General features: G+C 33.8%; 1 protein-coding gene across 1 annotated transcript; it reads left to right on the plus strand.

The window, feature by feature from the left end:
* Window positions 1-6424: 6424 nt before the first annotated feature.
* Window positions 6425-13543, plus strand: LOC129938729 (transmembrane protein 181). The gene is made up of 8 exons (XM_056046449.1): window positions 6425-7404; window positions 7458-7714; window positions 7784-7864; window positions 7936-8035; window positions 12008-12285; window positions 12648-12750; window positions 12820-13044; window positions 13112-13543. The coding sequence occupies exons 1-8, from the start codon at window positions 6960-6962 to the stop codon at window positions 13243-13245; spliced, it is 1623 nt and encodes a 540-aa protein (XP_055902424.1). The 5' UTR covers window positions 6425-6959; the 3' UTR covers window positions 13246-13543.
* Window positions 13544-13760: the final 217 nt, after the last annotated feature.

The following is a 13760-nucleotide window of genomic DNA, read 5'->3' on the forward strand; positions in this document are numbered from 1 at the left end:
AACATTTGAAATTTCCGTGCCGTTGTCGGACCTCAACATTTTAATTTTCACGCCAGTGTCATTCTCTGCTGCTTCGATGAACTCTTTTAATTTGTCTGCGACTTCTGTTTTGTCCTTCAAAAAGTAAACAAATCTAAAATGAGAATAATCGTCTTTAAAAATTAAAAAGTATTTGCTGCCACCGATGCTTGTGACTTCCATCGGTCCATTGAGGTCGACATGGACTATTTCACAAAGGCCTGTTGTTGAATGGGTACTGCTCTTGAACGGCAAACGATGCATCTTGCCCTTTTGACAAGCGTCGCAACAATCGAAATCGGTTTTATTAACTTGGATATTATGCTTTTCTAAGATATTCTTACACTGCAGAATGTTTTGGTGTGCGAGACTTTCATGCCATGATGTCAGTGACTGTGATAGCAATGCGATTGGTGGTAACACTTTGAGTTTCATGATGTATATACTTCCTCTTCGTAATGCCATTGCTTGAATATTGTCTTTAGAATCTACGATTTTACATACATCTGAAAGTCCTTCGATTTTGTAACCTTTTGTTAACACCTTGCCTAGAGAAAATAGATTGGTCTTTAGCTCTGGAACATGTAACACCTCTAACATGTCTCTTCTCTCCCAACTACTCCCGTTGTATGCCGAAACTGACACACTTCCTCTACCCATCGCCTTAATTTCTCTGCCATCACCTATGGTTATCATCATGTCAACCAATTCATAGTTATTTATCCAATCTTTGTTGCATGACATGTGGTGACTCGCACCACTGTCCAAATACCAAGTTTCTTGTTGCAAATCAAAACCACTGAACAACGCCGAACCAATAAAAGCAGTCGGATTTTGTTCTTTTTCTTTCTGAATCCGGTATCTGCAATCCTTGATGAAATGTCCTGGCTTCTTACAGAAGTGACACAATCTTTTTGGTTCGTGTTTGTTAATTTGTTTTTGCCTGTTGAATCTTCCATGGTATTTGTTTTTATGTTGGCTCAGAAAAGCTATGTCTTTTGATGTCATTTCAACTTGACTGCTGCTTCTCTCTTCTTCCACGAGCAATCTGGAAATGAGCTCGTTTAACTTTTGGTCCTTTGTTGGGACAGATTCCCAAGCAGACACGAAATGTTTATACTTTTCTGGTAGCGACATTAGCACTTTCGTCACGACCATAGTTTCCGAGAGGTTTTCACCCATGCCTTTGAGTTGGTTCACTAAATCTTCGATTTGCGAAATGAACGCCGACATTGGCTCTTCGAATTTAAGGTTAAAGAACTTCTGTTGCAGTAAATGAATACTTACTTTCGATTTTGGCTCATAAATGGTGTTTAATTTTTCCCACATCTCTGCACTGCTTTGACATGCTAACAAGTGTGTTAGGATTCCTTCTTCTATCCTGGTAACCAGAAGTTCTTGTGCGGATGCGTCTTTACTTTCCCATTCCTTCAGCTTTTCAGTTTCGGTTGGCTTCAAAAGAGTTCCATTTACAACTTCTAGGAGTTTCTTGGACCTAAAAACAATCGTCATTTGGAATTTCCACGTGGGCCAATTTCTTCCATTTAATCGATTGTGGACAGCAACATCGACTTTAGTTTCCATTTTTAATGAATCGACTTTAAACTAAATTCTTATAATTTTCAATTTAAATTGGTGTCTGGGCCTATAACCTATTAATATTAGTTTATCTTTATTAATTGTTTTAAAGGAAAAAGATGGAGTGTACAAAAGTAAAGTAAGTATATCAAACAGGAAATTCGTTGTAATACAAAAAGCAAAAGGTAGTTCAGAAGTTAGTCATACAATAAAAACTCAGCAGAGGGGGTTAACTTTAAATTGATATGTGTACATTATAATTTAATATTTAGATGTGCGTATTATTATTATTACAACAAATAGCGAGTCTTTAAAAACGCTGTATGGAAACTACAAAACCGAAACCCGGAAGGAAGCTGTTCAAGAAAAATTGTCTAGTGTGCAAACTGGTGGTGGGAAGCCGTTCAAACCGACAGACCTAAATTTTGAATTGGCTATCTTCATTATGAACCCAAAAACTGTTCATGGCTTGGAGAACGAAGTTTGACGGTCACAATGAAATCAAAGAAACAAGGCGAAAATGTAAATTGTAAAACAACAATTCACTGCTTGGCTGCTTGACTTCTTAACTATTTTTTATATTGCAGAAAACTCAAACAACGACTGGGGCGGCTACAAACCCTATATGCTGAAGAAAACTGTTCATCCCAAATTAAGAACCCCTCTTCATACCATTTACAGGATCTCAATGAAGAAAGCAACTTGCCTGAAATTAAAATCCACCAACAGTTGTTTTGCCAAAAGGTTTCAAAAAACATTTTGAAAGTAGTTCGCCAGAGGTGAATACACCATGGTTTACTAGAAGAAGACCCGTTACCTCAAGTTTTCCAATCAACAAAATATCTTAACAGTATTTAGAACTTTCTAGAATTAAAATAGAACTTGCCAAATTGCAGTACGATACTTTGAAAGAGAAAGCTATTCCAAAAAAAATATCAGATGAATATCGAGCATGACCTGAAGAGGAAATCCATGGAACTCGATATTGAAATAAAAAGTGAGATTTTGAAAAAATCAGAAAGGAAAACTGCCAAAGATGCTCAAAATATTTTAAATAATCCTATATCAATTTATATTGTTTTCGTTTTAGATTAAATTAAAAAATCTCTTTATATAAATCGAAATAATGCGCTTTATTATCTACTATTTAATGGTTACAAGCGTGCAAAATAGCCCCACCAAGCAACAGAAACCTGACAAATACAGAGATTGACCAACATTTACAACAGAGAGACGAAACAATAAAATGAACGATGGAACGGACAATTCCAAAGTACAAAGAACGGGACCAAATGGACGCTTACAGAAACGCGACTATTGACGCACTACGCAAGCACTTACTGACAAGACTCAAAAACTTGCATACAGACGATTTACAGACCCACACGACTTGGAGGTTAGGACACTGAAGACGTCAACAAAAAATGTCAATCTGTTGATTAAGGAGGTCATTGTCGATCTTTTTCCTGAATATCTTGTTGATTTTAGGGAACATACTAGGGTCACTCGAATTGACTGACCCAAATTGAACGCAAGATCCGGTCAGTCAATTCGAGGGACCCTAGTATGTTTCCTAAAATCAACAAGATATTCAGGAAAAAGATCGACAATGACCTTTCGAGTCTTAAACTCCAAAGAACCGAAGAGAACAGAGACGCACTCAGGACAGCACAAATAGATCCAGAAGAAGCCATCTTTAACGATGACTTTTACATAATTGAAGATCCGAAGGAAATAGTTGAGGCGGTGGGAGCTGCTTTCCAGCAAGTGTACAAGGTGAATGTTAGCATTCGCCCCAACCACGACTTGGAAAACAGCGCCCTACGCTTCAGCTCATCTTCAATTCAATAAAAAACAAAAAGTCAACAAGTAAACTGATGGGCATTCCTAGCAGTACGGGTATTACGGTTGAATTGTTTAAGGAGAGGAATGCAACTGGCTATTTCGCTAGAGCATTGTTTATACAAATAACTATAAAACAATGACATGCATGAGACCTTGCGGCAGTGTTCAAGAGAAATAAATGTCTCGGTAAGAGAACGGTCTCCAATCATTTTTGGAGCTCTATTTTCAATTCTATCGAGAAGACTCAAGTACGTTATTGTAGCACCAACCCAAATGTGAGAGTTATACTCAAGTTTTGGACGACTAAAAGCTTTGTAAATTATAGCCAGATCAGAAGGGGTAAGAAACTTCTTGTACCGCCGGAGAAACCTAAACACTTAGCAGCATTTTTGGCGATGTCAAAAATGTGATCACTCCACAACAAGTGGTTGTGATGCACATACCTAGGACTGATAGTTGTTTAGTCTCCTCGATTCAAGTACCACTCATGAAAAATGTGGCATAAGGGGAGGGTTACGACAGTAGACGGCATTGAGTTGTTGAAGCATTAAATTCTACACGGTTTTTGATTCCCCATTGAACAATGCTGTCAAGTTCAGAATTAAATGTTGTTGGTAGTTCACATCCGAAGAACAAGGATAAGAATCTAAAAACGAATACGAAAAGCTGAGGGTATTGTCGTCAGCGAAACAATTTAGTCGGTTAGAAGTTTCAGACAAAAGATCATTATAAAAATAACAAAGAAGGTCGGAGACAAAATGGAGCCCTGGGGTACACCAGCGTTTATTTTTTGAATATCAGATTTAAATCCGTCCAATTCTACTAAAATTGAACGATCTGATAGGTAATTTCTAACCCAACGAAGAAGAAGAGATTCATCGATACCAAAAGCACGCATTTTCGATAAGAGAGCTTGATACCAAACTCTATCAAATGCCTTTGAAATATCAAATGCAAGGAAGGAGGATTCGTATGTTTTAGGTACAATTCGATATTAGAAAGCAGTTTTGTCGTATTTATAAAAAATGGTCTAGTCTCATCCATTCAAAATGCAAAGAACTTCTTCTTCTTTCTAAGTTCGTATTATTGGGCAAACTCCTACAATTACAGTTGCCTCAATTGGAAGTTTATTTTTTGCAAGCTGGCTTAGTAACTTGCCTCACTTTTAAGTCCCTTATGTCGTCTGAACCTGCCCAATGGTTCGCTCGAAATAAGGCACTTTAAAGTAAGTCATGTTTCTAGTCAGATTGGCTAGCTGCCAAAAAATTACCTTTAAATTAAGACAATTTAATTGGAAATTTGACTGGAAATTAGTCAAGAAAAAGCTCACTAACTATCAAGTCAAGTCTACTTATGTCAAAATGACAATTGATCATTTTTTTTCATTCAACTGAAAGCTGAACTTTATTTCTCTATGATTTATTTATTTTCTGCAAAATTCCACTTAATTTTTTCTTTAAAATTGTCAAATTGAAAAAAAAGCAATATTTCTTACAACACAAACAACAAATCTTGTTGGACTTGTAGCTTTCCTGAGGAGTATTTTGTAGTTTTCAACAGAAGGTAGGGGTTTGTGAAGTAAGGTTCCAAGTGTGAAATTTATGACACTTGAAAAACTAAATAGTTGCCTTGGAAAAAATGTACGATCAAAGAATGCAGTTGATTGGAAATGAAGTCCCCTATGTTGTCTGAACCTGTCCAATGTATGTATAAAGAGAATGGCAGTGTTCTGCCGCATACCATTGGGTCTTCAAAAACTTTCTGATAAGAACTTTTGCTCCCAAATGTCTGCAGCACAATTCGCGTGTAACTATTTTTACTGTTTTTAACATTTTTGTGGATATATTTAGTGTCGATAGTTTGTAGAATAGTTATTCCCTATCTGAACGATAAATATTAGGTTAAGTAAATATGTGGTACACCTGGAGATTATCCTTGACCGAAACCGTTCATTCGCTCTGTATTTCGTTACTATGTGCACATTTAGTGGGACGTACTACGCACAAATAGAATTCCTCTTAAAATCTTTAAAAAAGTGTTGAGCAATGACATGCCTCCAAAGTTGTCCACCATGTTAAGATTTGTGAATGTTGTTAACATGAAGGGAAAAAAGGTCGTTGAAAAGATTCAGTAAGCAGCACACAAATTCCTCGGTGCCGTGGGCACTTATAAGATTCATGTGGAATGAAATCTTCACCTGGTGTTTTAGATTCATTCAATTTAACTAATACTATTTTACGATATAGGTACTAGTGACAAAGATTGATCCATGATTTGATCTTCAACACCATTTAGACAGAATTGGAAAACAGCGCTGTGCGTTATATGTCCAAAAGACATTGAATATGTATTTTAAAGTCAGATGCTGGAATATTTATACCACCTATTAATTTTGAACCATTTATGGGCCAAACTGCCTTCCAAAATTCTTTTATTTCTATATTCTTTATTTGTTTTGCACTTTTTACTCGTATTGAAAAAAGTATTTAGTTTTGTTTTCTTTTGCCTTAAGAAAGGCAGTATTATGTTTTCTCAAAACCTTTACGAATACAAACACTTCGTACAAACACTTTTGTTATGTGAAATTATTCCGAGGGGAAAGCATTACATTCATAAGTCAGCCCTTGAGACTTCAACAACTCTTCAGCAAGTAAAGTGTAACACTGCTTTTTTTAAATTGGTTCTTTAGTTAGTTATAAAAATTGAGTTTTTTAAACATTCATTTTACTCAACGTACAGGAACCGGAAATACCTTCGATAGATAATTTCGTATCTCCTGCAAAAATATAGTTTGTAAACATATTTTGACATATTGTATTACAACAATCCGGGTCCTGCGCATTAACATCCCATTTCATCAAAACAATTCCCAAATTCACCACAAAATTTGACTTTGGATTTTGTTTTCACCACTCTGTTTATCATGTTACACGATTTTTTAAAATCGATTTTTTCACACCCCCCGTGCGTCGTCGTCGTCGTCGGTCGTAGTCGAAACAAAAAACAGAGCAAAGTCGTATCTTCACAAAGGAAGTGCAAAAAAGAAAGATTTTTCGCTCGTTTTCTTTTTTTACTCATCAATAAAATAATTAAGTTTTTTAAAATATCTTTTAATTAAATGAAAATTACTACTCTACCGAAAGAAGTTACATCCATAAGCTTGAATCCTTAAAAATAGCAAAGAAAAGTGGTGTGTAATTTCAATGCATTGAAGATTGTGGAACGTCGTTGTCGTCTTATCAAACTGTTTACCTACATGTCTGTCGAGTGTAAAAAGCCACTGAACCATGTAATTTCCATTCCAATGGAATCCACATATGGAAAACCATCATCAAATCCCTCTTCTGATATCAATTAATTTAAAATATTTCCCATTACTACCAAAAGTGTATAAATTGCAATTATTGTATAGTTATAATTAGTCTCTCCTATAGCTCCCCCTTTGATAATTAGATAGAGAATAACCTACCCCCATCATTCCTCCTCTTTAAACATACGAACGAGAAGAAAAAAAAAACATGTCGAAACCACCGACAGATACTTCTGGCCTTGGATATTCCTACCACATGCCATCTGGTGGATTGTTTCTACGCCTCAAGAGCTCCCTGTCGCAATTTAGTGATCTCTTCAGTGAGTTCAACAGGTATATTGCTCCAGCTTATCACCACGACCGCTGTGAGCGATCCGTTCACATGCGTCTCTACTCAATGCATAAACGAGAATTCGTCATGGTCTTCCTGGGATTTTTCACGTGCTTCGGTCTGGGCATTGTTATCGGTTTGGCGGGACCGCCCATAACCAGCACCTCGGAGATTAACGACAGGTCCATCTTAGCTAACACATCACTAGCCAATGATTCTAGTATTCTAGGAACGGGGCCCTTCGCAATGAAGACTCCACTTATGACAACGTACTCACAGCAACTTTGGCTAATTGCCAAATTGGTTACTGATAATAATGATGGTAAGTTGTAAGGGATTTTCATACAGAATCGAAAGTAATGAATTTTTTTCCAGATGAAACATATGACAAAAGTTTTCAAATCAGTGTCGGAGTTGAGGGTATAACTTCGAAACACACGCCTCTGAGTATCCTTTCTGAGGATAATGTGAGGAATCGAACGAGACACTTGCACTGTGAAAGGAACAATTGCAAGGAGTTCACAGTTGTTCATTTGGGGTTCATTGATTACGCGCATTATATCATTACAGTGAGGTTCCTGGGATTGGAATCATTTCATCAGAAGTATACAATTAAAGAAATTACATTTTATGTAAGTATCTACAATTTGGTTTGAGGTCTTGAATTCAAATTAAAAATGGATGCTATTTTTTCCTTACAGTTCAAGACATACAGTCCGGAGTTCACACAAATTGAAATTTGGTTTCGTTTTATATTTCTGTTGTTTACATTTATTGTAATTGTAAGTAATTGGATGGGATAATGGTGGTTTTGAAGGACAATATTTAATCAAAGATTGTGTTTTTTATATAGATCTGGTATGCGCACACGCTGAGGAGATATCCCGCAATAGATTGGTCCATCGAACAGAAGTGGATGTCTATCTTGTTGCCTTTGCTTCTCTTTTACGATAGTAAGTCCCTTTAATTATAATTATAAATATTACTTTTAAAGTTTAAAAAAAATCAGACTTAAAAAGTCAGGGAATGTGTTGGGATCCCGTTTTTCGAAAATTCTCTTCCCACATTTAAGAATCCGGCCAAATCCCGCCACCGTCATTTTATTTATATAACATCCTTAGGGGCCAATTATGCTTTCATTGGTTTTCATCATTGAAACAAATCATCGGTCTTCTATAGCTATCATTCAAAATTTCTGCCATTAAAAAAATTTTTACTGATAGAAATATTTCATTGGAAATGTGTGAAATTGGAACACAAATAAGTGGAACGATTTGTTCCAGACGGAAATTCATTTTCCTGAACAGCTGATAGTTTTATGTTCAAAAGTGAAACGAATCGTTCCACTGATTTGTATTCCAATTTCACACATTTTCAATGACATATTCCTGTCAGTAAACATTTTTCGGTGGATTTCAATCAGGAAATTTTTCCAATAACTGAATTTTTTAATGATAGCCATAAACGGCCTGCCAAAAAAAATTCCAATGAACTGTTTGTTGATTTCACACTTCTAAACATTATCGTTCCACTAAAAGGCCTTCATTTTTTTTTTTCATTTTTATTATATATACTTTATTCCGATCAGGAAATGCTCATTCCACTCAGGAAATACTTATCAAATAGGATACATTACAATCAAAGCTATAATCAATCTTTCAATGATGAAAACCAAAGGCAGCTTAACCTAGAACTCCAAAAATTAAAAAGATATCGAACACACCCTGAAAAATGTATGTTAATGTTTTAAACTAATTTTATGTCATAATGAATAGCAAACATTGTTTAAATCACAGCAGAAGACGGAATTTTAAATACTTACATTTTAGAGGACGGTATTTAAAATCTTTTGTTCGAGATTTAAAAAAAAGTAGATTATTAATTTTGTGATTATGGTTTCTAGTTAGGACTGTTAAAATTTGATACTAGTCCAACTCAGGAGAGCCTGCGTGCCTGCGTTCAATCGGAGATAGGTTAGGTATCCGGATAACTTTTCGTTAGTGTTTAACGATTGCAAGTTGATCTAAATACAAAAGAAAGAAATCCAAACCTGTATATGTGGCTATCTGACAGAAATTGATTTCCAACTTTTATATTTTATTCATTTAAATTATCCATTTACCACAAAATCTAAATATTTTTCAGCTTTTTGTGAGCAGCTGAGATTTGTTTTTTTTTTTGTTAGCTATACGAATGTACTCGTATATCAATTTAGCTAGCCAACTAGTTTAAATTCGTATCTAATGAGGTTTTTATGGGCAAATTCAGATTTCCTCAAAAATTGATTTTTTTTTCTTGACGCATGGAACACTATCGAATGTTTGTGTTAACGGGTGCGGTAAAGCTTTCAAATTTTGATCTAAACCCTTTTTTATTAACTTCAAATAGGAAGTTATTGTAAGGGGTCCGATTTGTCAAATTGAAAATTTTGACATTTCTCGACGTTTCAAAGTCCCTAGAGTCGAAATAAAAGATTTTTAGAAAGATGTCTGTGCGTGCGTGTGTACGTACGTTCGTACGTCTGTACGTCCGTACTTTCGCGACGTTTTTTTTCGTTCTCCATAGCTCAAGAACCAGAAGAGATATCAGCTTCAAATAAAGTTTGTTATACAGATAATATTGCAAAAAGATGCAGAAAGGGCTCTCAAGAAAATTTCGTGGGTGTTTTTTTTAACATAGCAGTTTGAAAAAAAGGTGAAAATTTTGGTTAACCCTAAATATCTTCCGAACCAAAATCGCTAGAGATTTGAGTTAAATTTTATATAATATATTGTAAAGTGATACCAAACAGGTATATTTTTTGAAAAAAATCAATATAACTGTTTTTTTTTATAGATCAATAAAACGGAAAAAAAAAATTTGTCACCTCCAAAATTTTACGACTGAAATATGATTTCATCTCTAAAACAATTTTGTGCGACGAAGAATAATGTTGTTGGCATCTGATAAAATTTTGAGAAAATTCTAATTGACAGTTTTTTTATAAAAAATAAAAATCTAAAAAAAACATTACTCAAAGTTCGTAAAAATTGAATATCGATTCAAATATCTTTTGAAAACCTTGAAACTTAGGCTTCAAACTTATTTTATCTTATAAGAAATATTGTTTTCCACATTTTGAAAAATGTTGAGAAAAATCAAATTGAGTTTTTTTACAAAAAAAAACCTAAAAAAAAATAAGCAAAAGTTGGTAAAAATTGATTTTCGACTCAAATATCTTTTCAAAACTTTGAGATAATAGCTTCTTACTTACTTTTTCTTATAAGAAACATTGTTTTCAACATTAGGAAAAATTTTGAGAAAAATCGAATTGTCAGTTTTTTTACAAAAAATAAAAACCTAAAAAAAAATGTATAAAAGTTGGTTGGTAAAAATTGATTTTCGACTCAAATATCTCTTCAAAAATTTTAAATATTGGCTTCAAACTAATTTTTTCTTATAAGAAATATTGTTTTCAACATTTGGTAAAATTTTTAAAAAATTCGAATTGACAGTTTTTTTACAAAAAATAAAACTCTAAAAAAAACAATACTAAAACTTGGTAAAAATTTACTTTCGGCTCAAATAGCTTTTCAAAAATTAAAAATATTGGCTTCAAACTTATTTTATATTATTATTATTTTCGATATTCAGTAATTTGTATATAAAAATCCAACAAATCTACAAAAAATAGTACGCAAATTTGGTAAAAATTGATACGAGTACATATTGACAAACTTTAAAGCAAGGCAAATCGACAGACGGGATGGGAAGTTATCAGTGTGGGTCGCATCCCAGCCTCTTTTTATGAATTGTAACCATCGGAACAAGAGTTGAAAGTGTTTCACTGTCAAAGTGAATGATTTGTTTACAAATAAGTAATTGTTTTTTTGTGGTTTGAGAGAACATAATGAACTTAAAAGCAATATGTTATATAGATTCATTTTGTATTTTTACAAGGAATCCTTTTATCTAAAATATCAAATAGAATTGTGCAGGAAAAAATAAATCACAAAGTAATAAAGTTCAGCTTTCAGTTGGATGAAAAATTATGATAAGCTGTCATTTTGACATAAGTGGAATTGACTTGATAGTTAGGGAGATTTTTCTTGACTTTCCATTCAAATTTCCAATAAAGTTGCCTTAATTGGAAGGCAATTTTTTGACAGCTGGCCAATCAGATTCTAGAAACTTGCCTTACTTTCAAGTTCCATATGTCACCTGAACCTGCCCAATAACACTTGCAAATTTTGTTTGACGTAACAATAGTTATTAACAATTAATATGGTTGACCAGATAACTCTTGCTTAGTCGTTACCCTCATTAAAATGAAAGTTTTAAACTTATCACAAAAGTGATGATTCAAACGTTGACACTTTTCGCACATTACGCCATAACTATTGGTCGTCATATATGACCGACTACGTAAAAAGTTAGTAAACTTCATAAAAAATTTCAAGATATAAGAGTAACTGATGTCGTAAGACCCGGTAAGTTGAATAATCGTATAATGTCGAAAATATTGCTACTTCAAATGTCACTGAATATAGGAATATATAAATTTCCCGGCGTGGCGTTTGCGGCATTTTAACATATTGTACGCAACAATAGAAGACTGAAAATCTGCAAGTATTGGATGAGATGTCAGAGCATACAGACATAAGTGATTATTTGGTTGTCAAAAAGTGGCATTCGTCCGAATCTCTTCGAAGTGTTTTAATTTTATTAAATTTACAAAATGAAAGTGTTTTGTAAAACAAACAGGATTGGTGGAATTTTTCGTGATTTTAAAAAGTGGGACTATACTAGATGGGGATCTTGAAGAAGCATGATTTTTGAAGACGGTATTTTCGGGATTTTTGAAAACCGCAGGGTTTATTGCGTTATTTCATCAAAAATGTATTTTATTTAGCTTTTCAATAAACATAATTTTCTCTCTTTTTCAGATCCCTTCTTCCCAGCGATATTCTTGTTCAACTCCTGGTTTCCGGGAATGTTAGATGCCGTTTTGCAGGCAACCTTCCTTTGTGCCCTGCTAATGTTTTGGCTTTGTATTTACCATGGACTGCGACAAAACGAACGTCGGTTTATGCGATTCTATTTGCCTAAAGTTATTGTAGTTCTACCTATTTGGCTGTGCGCTATTGTCTTAGCAACGTGGGAAAAGTGCAACGAGTTAAGGGATCCAACTTATAGTCATTTTGTCGATACCAAGAACTATAATGTGAGTTAGCATAATTGTAAATATAATATTTTTCGTAAATTTACGAAATTCGTATCATAAACTTTAGTTGGCCCAATGAAAGTTTCGTTGGATTAACGTAAAATTCATTACTTTTGTGATATAAAATTGTTAAACTTTAATGAAAACGTTTCATAATGGGCACTTTCATAATTTAATGAAAGACATTTTACGAGTATTTTATGAACATTAAATGAAACATGTTTGTAAGGGTTCGTAAAACGCTCTTTTAATAAAAAGTTTTCAAACCGTATAAACTTTATTCGTAAACGTATGAATTTAATTTAGCTCAACCTTTTGTTAGAAAAATATGTAACCAGCACTTTTTAACGGCATTTTTTCAGGGATTCAAATTGTTTTTCTACATCGCTGGTGTGATGTACATCATGTATTTGTCTTTATTGGTGCTAAGAGCGTACACAGAATTACGCTCAATGCCATATTTTGGTAAGTTCAAATCTGTCATTTTGAAAAACTTACTGTACCGTATTCATGGTACCTGTTTTGTTTTTTTAGATATGCGTCTTAAATTTTTAACGTTACTTATGCTATTCGTCCTATCGATAACCATAACCGTTACAACATGTCGTTTTGGTTTTGGAATTTTAGAAGATAATTTTGTAGCCTCATTGAACACTACGTATCATAGTTCAGCACAATTTATGTGCTTTTATGGACTTTTAAATTTTTATCTGTACACCATGGCGTATGTGTACTCACCGAATGGACGTGTTTCCTTAGGTAAGTCGCATTTTGTTAAATTTTTTAAACAATGTGTTAATAATTCAGGTCTATTTTTGAAATTCAGAATTGGCTGTAACTAAAGATAATCCAGCGTTTTCAATGATAAACGATTCAGACGAAGAAGTCGTATATGGTTCGGAGGATGAATCAAGGCGGCCTTTAAATTCAGGTGGCAAAAATGACTACGACAGTGACTGAATGGATTTTTTTAAACGCAAAGTATATTCAAATCCGAATATTTGTTTGTTTCTTGGAAAATTTCTTCATTGTTGTATTTTGTAAAAAAAAAACTGTAAGACGAGAGTGATCTGATTTGATTGAACCTACATTTTTGTAATTTTCGTGGGTGGTGGATTTTGCTAATTTGAAAGTTTGTTAAATTATAATGTGGCTACCTGCAAAAGCTCTATAACGATAACATACAAAAAAAAAACAATAAATTTTATGCAAATTATATGAAGAAATATAAAAAAATTATGTACAAAACTAAAATTAATTGTAAAATTTTCTTTTTCTAAATGCATAACTAAAAAGTTCCCTAATAAAGGGTGGGTCCTAAGCTACTTATATGAGAAGTTTTGTTGGTTATTATATATCGTTTGACAGTTGTGAATATCCAACGGTGTTGATATTTCTCTTTGAGCAATGTTTGACATCTCATAGTTAGTTTTGTGTAAGTGATTTACGTGTAAAACCACAGCTGGTAGAAAACA

Source organism: Eupeodes corollae, chromosome 1, assembly GCF_945859685.1.
Source record: "Eupeodes corollae chromosome 1, idEupCoro1.1, whole genome shotgun sequence".
Lineage (NCBI taxonomy): Eukaryota > Metazoa > Arthropoda > Insecta > Diptera > Syrphidae > Eupeodes > Eupeodes corollae.

What these genes read in the sequence shown, in the direction of transcription:
- LOC129938729 (XM_056046449.1), top strand. Translation starts at nt 6,960, where the DNA reads ATGTCGAAACCACCGACAGATACTTCTGGCCTTGGATATTCCTACCAC. An exon ending in TTAAAGAAATTACATTTTAT is followed by an intron (nt 7,715 to 7,783) that starts GTAAGTATCTAC and finishes TTTTCCTTACAG; the next exon opens with TTCAAGACATACAGTCCGGA. An exon ending in TCGATACCAAGAACTATAAT is followed by an intron (nt 12,286 to 12,647) that starts GTGAGTTAGCAT and finishes GCATTTTTTCAG; the next exon opens with GGATTCAAATTGTTTTTCTA.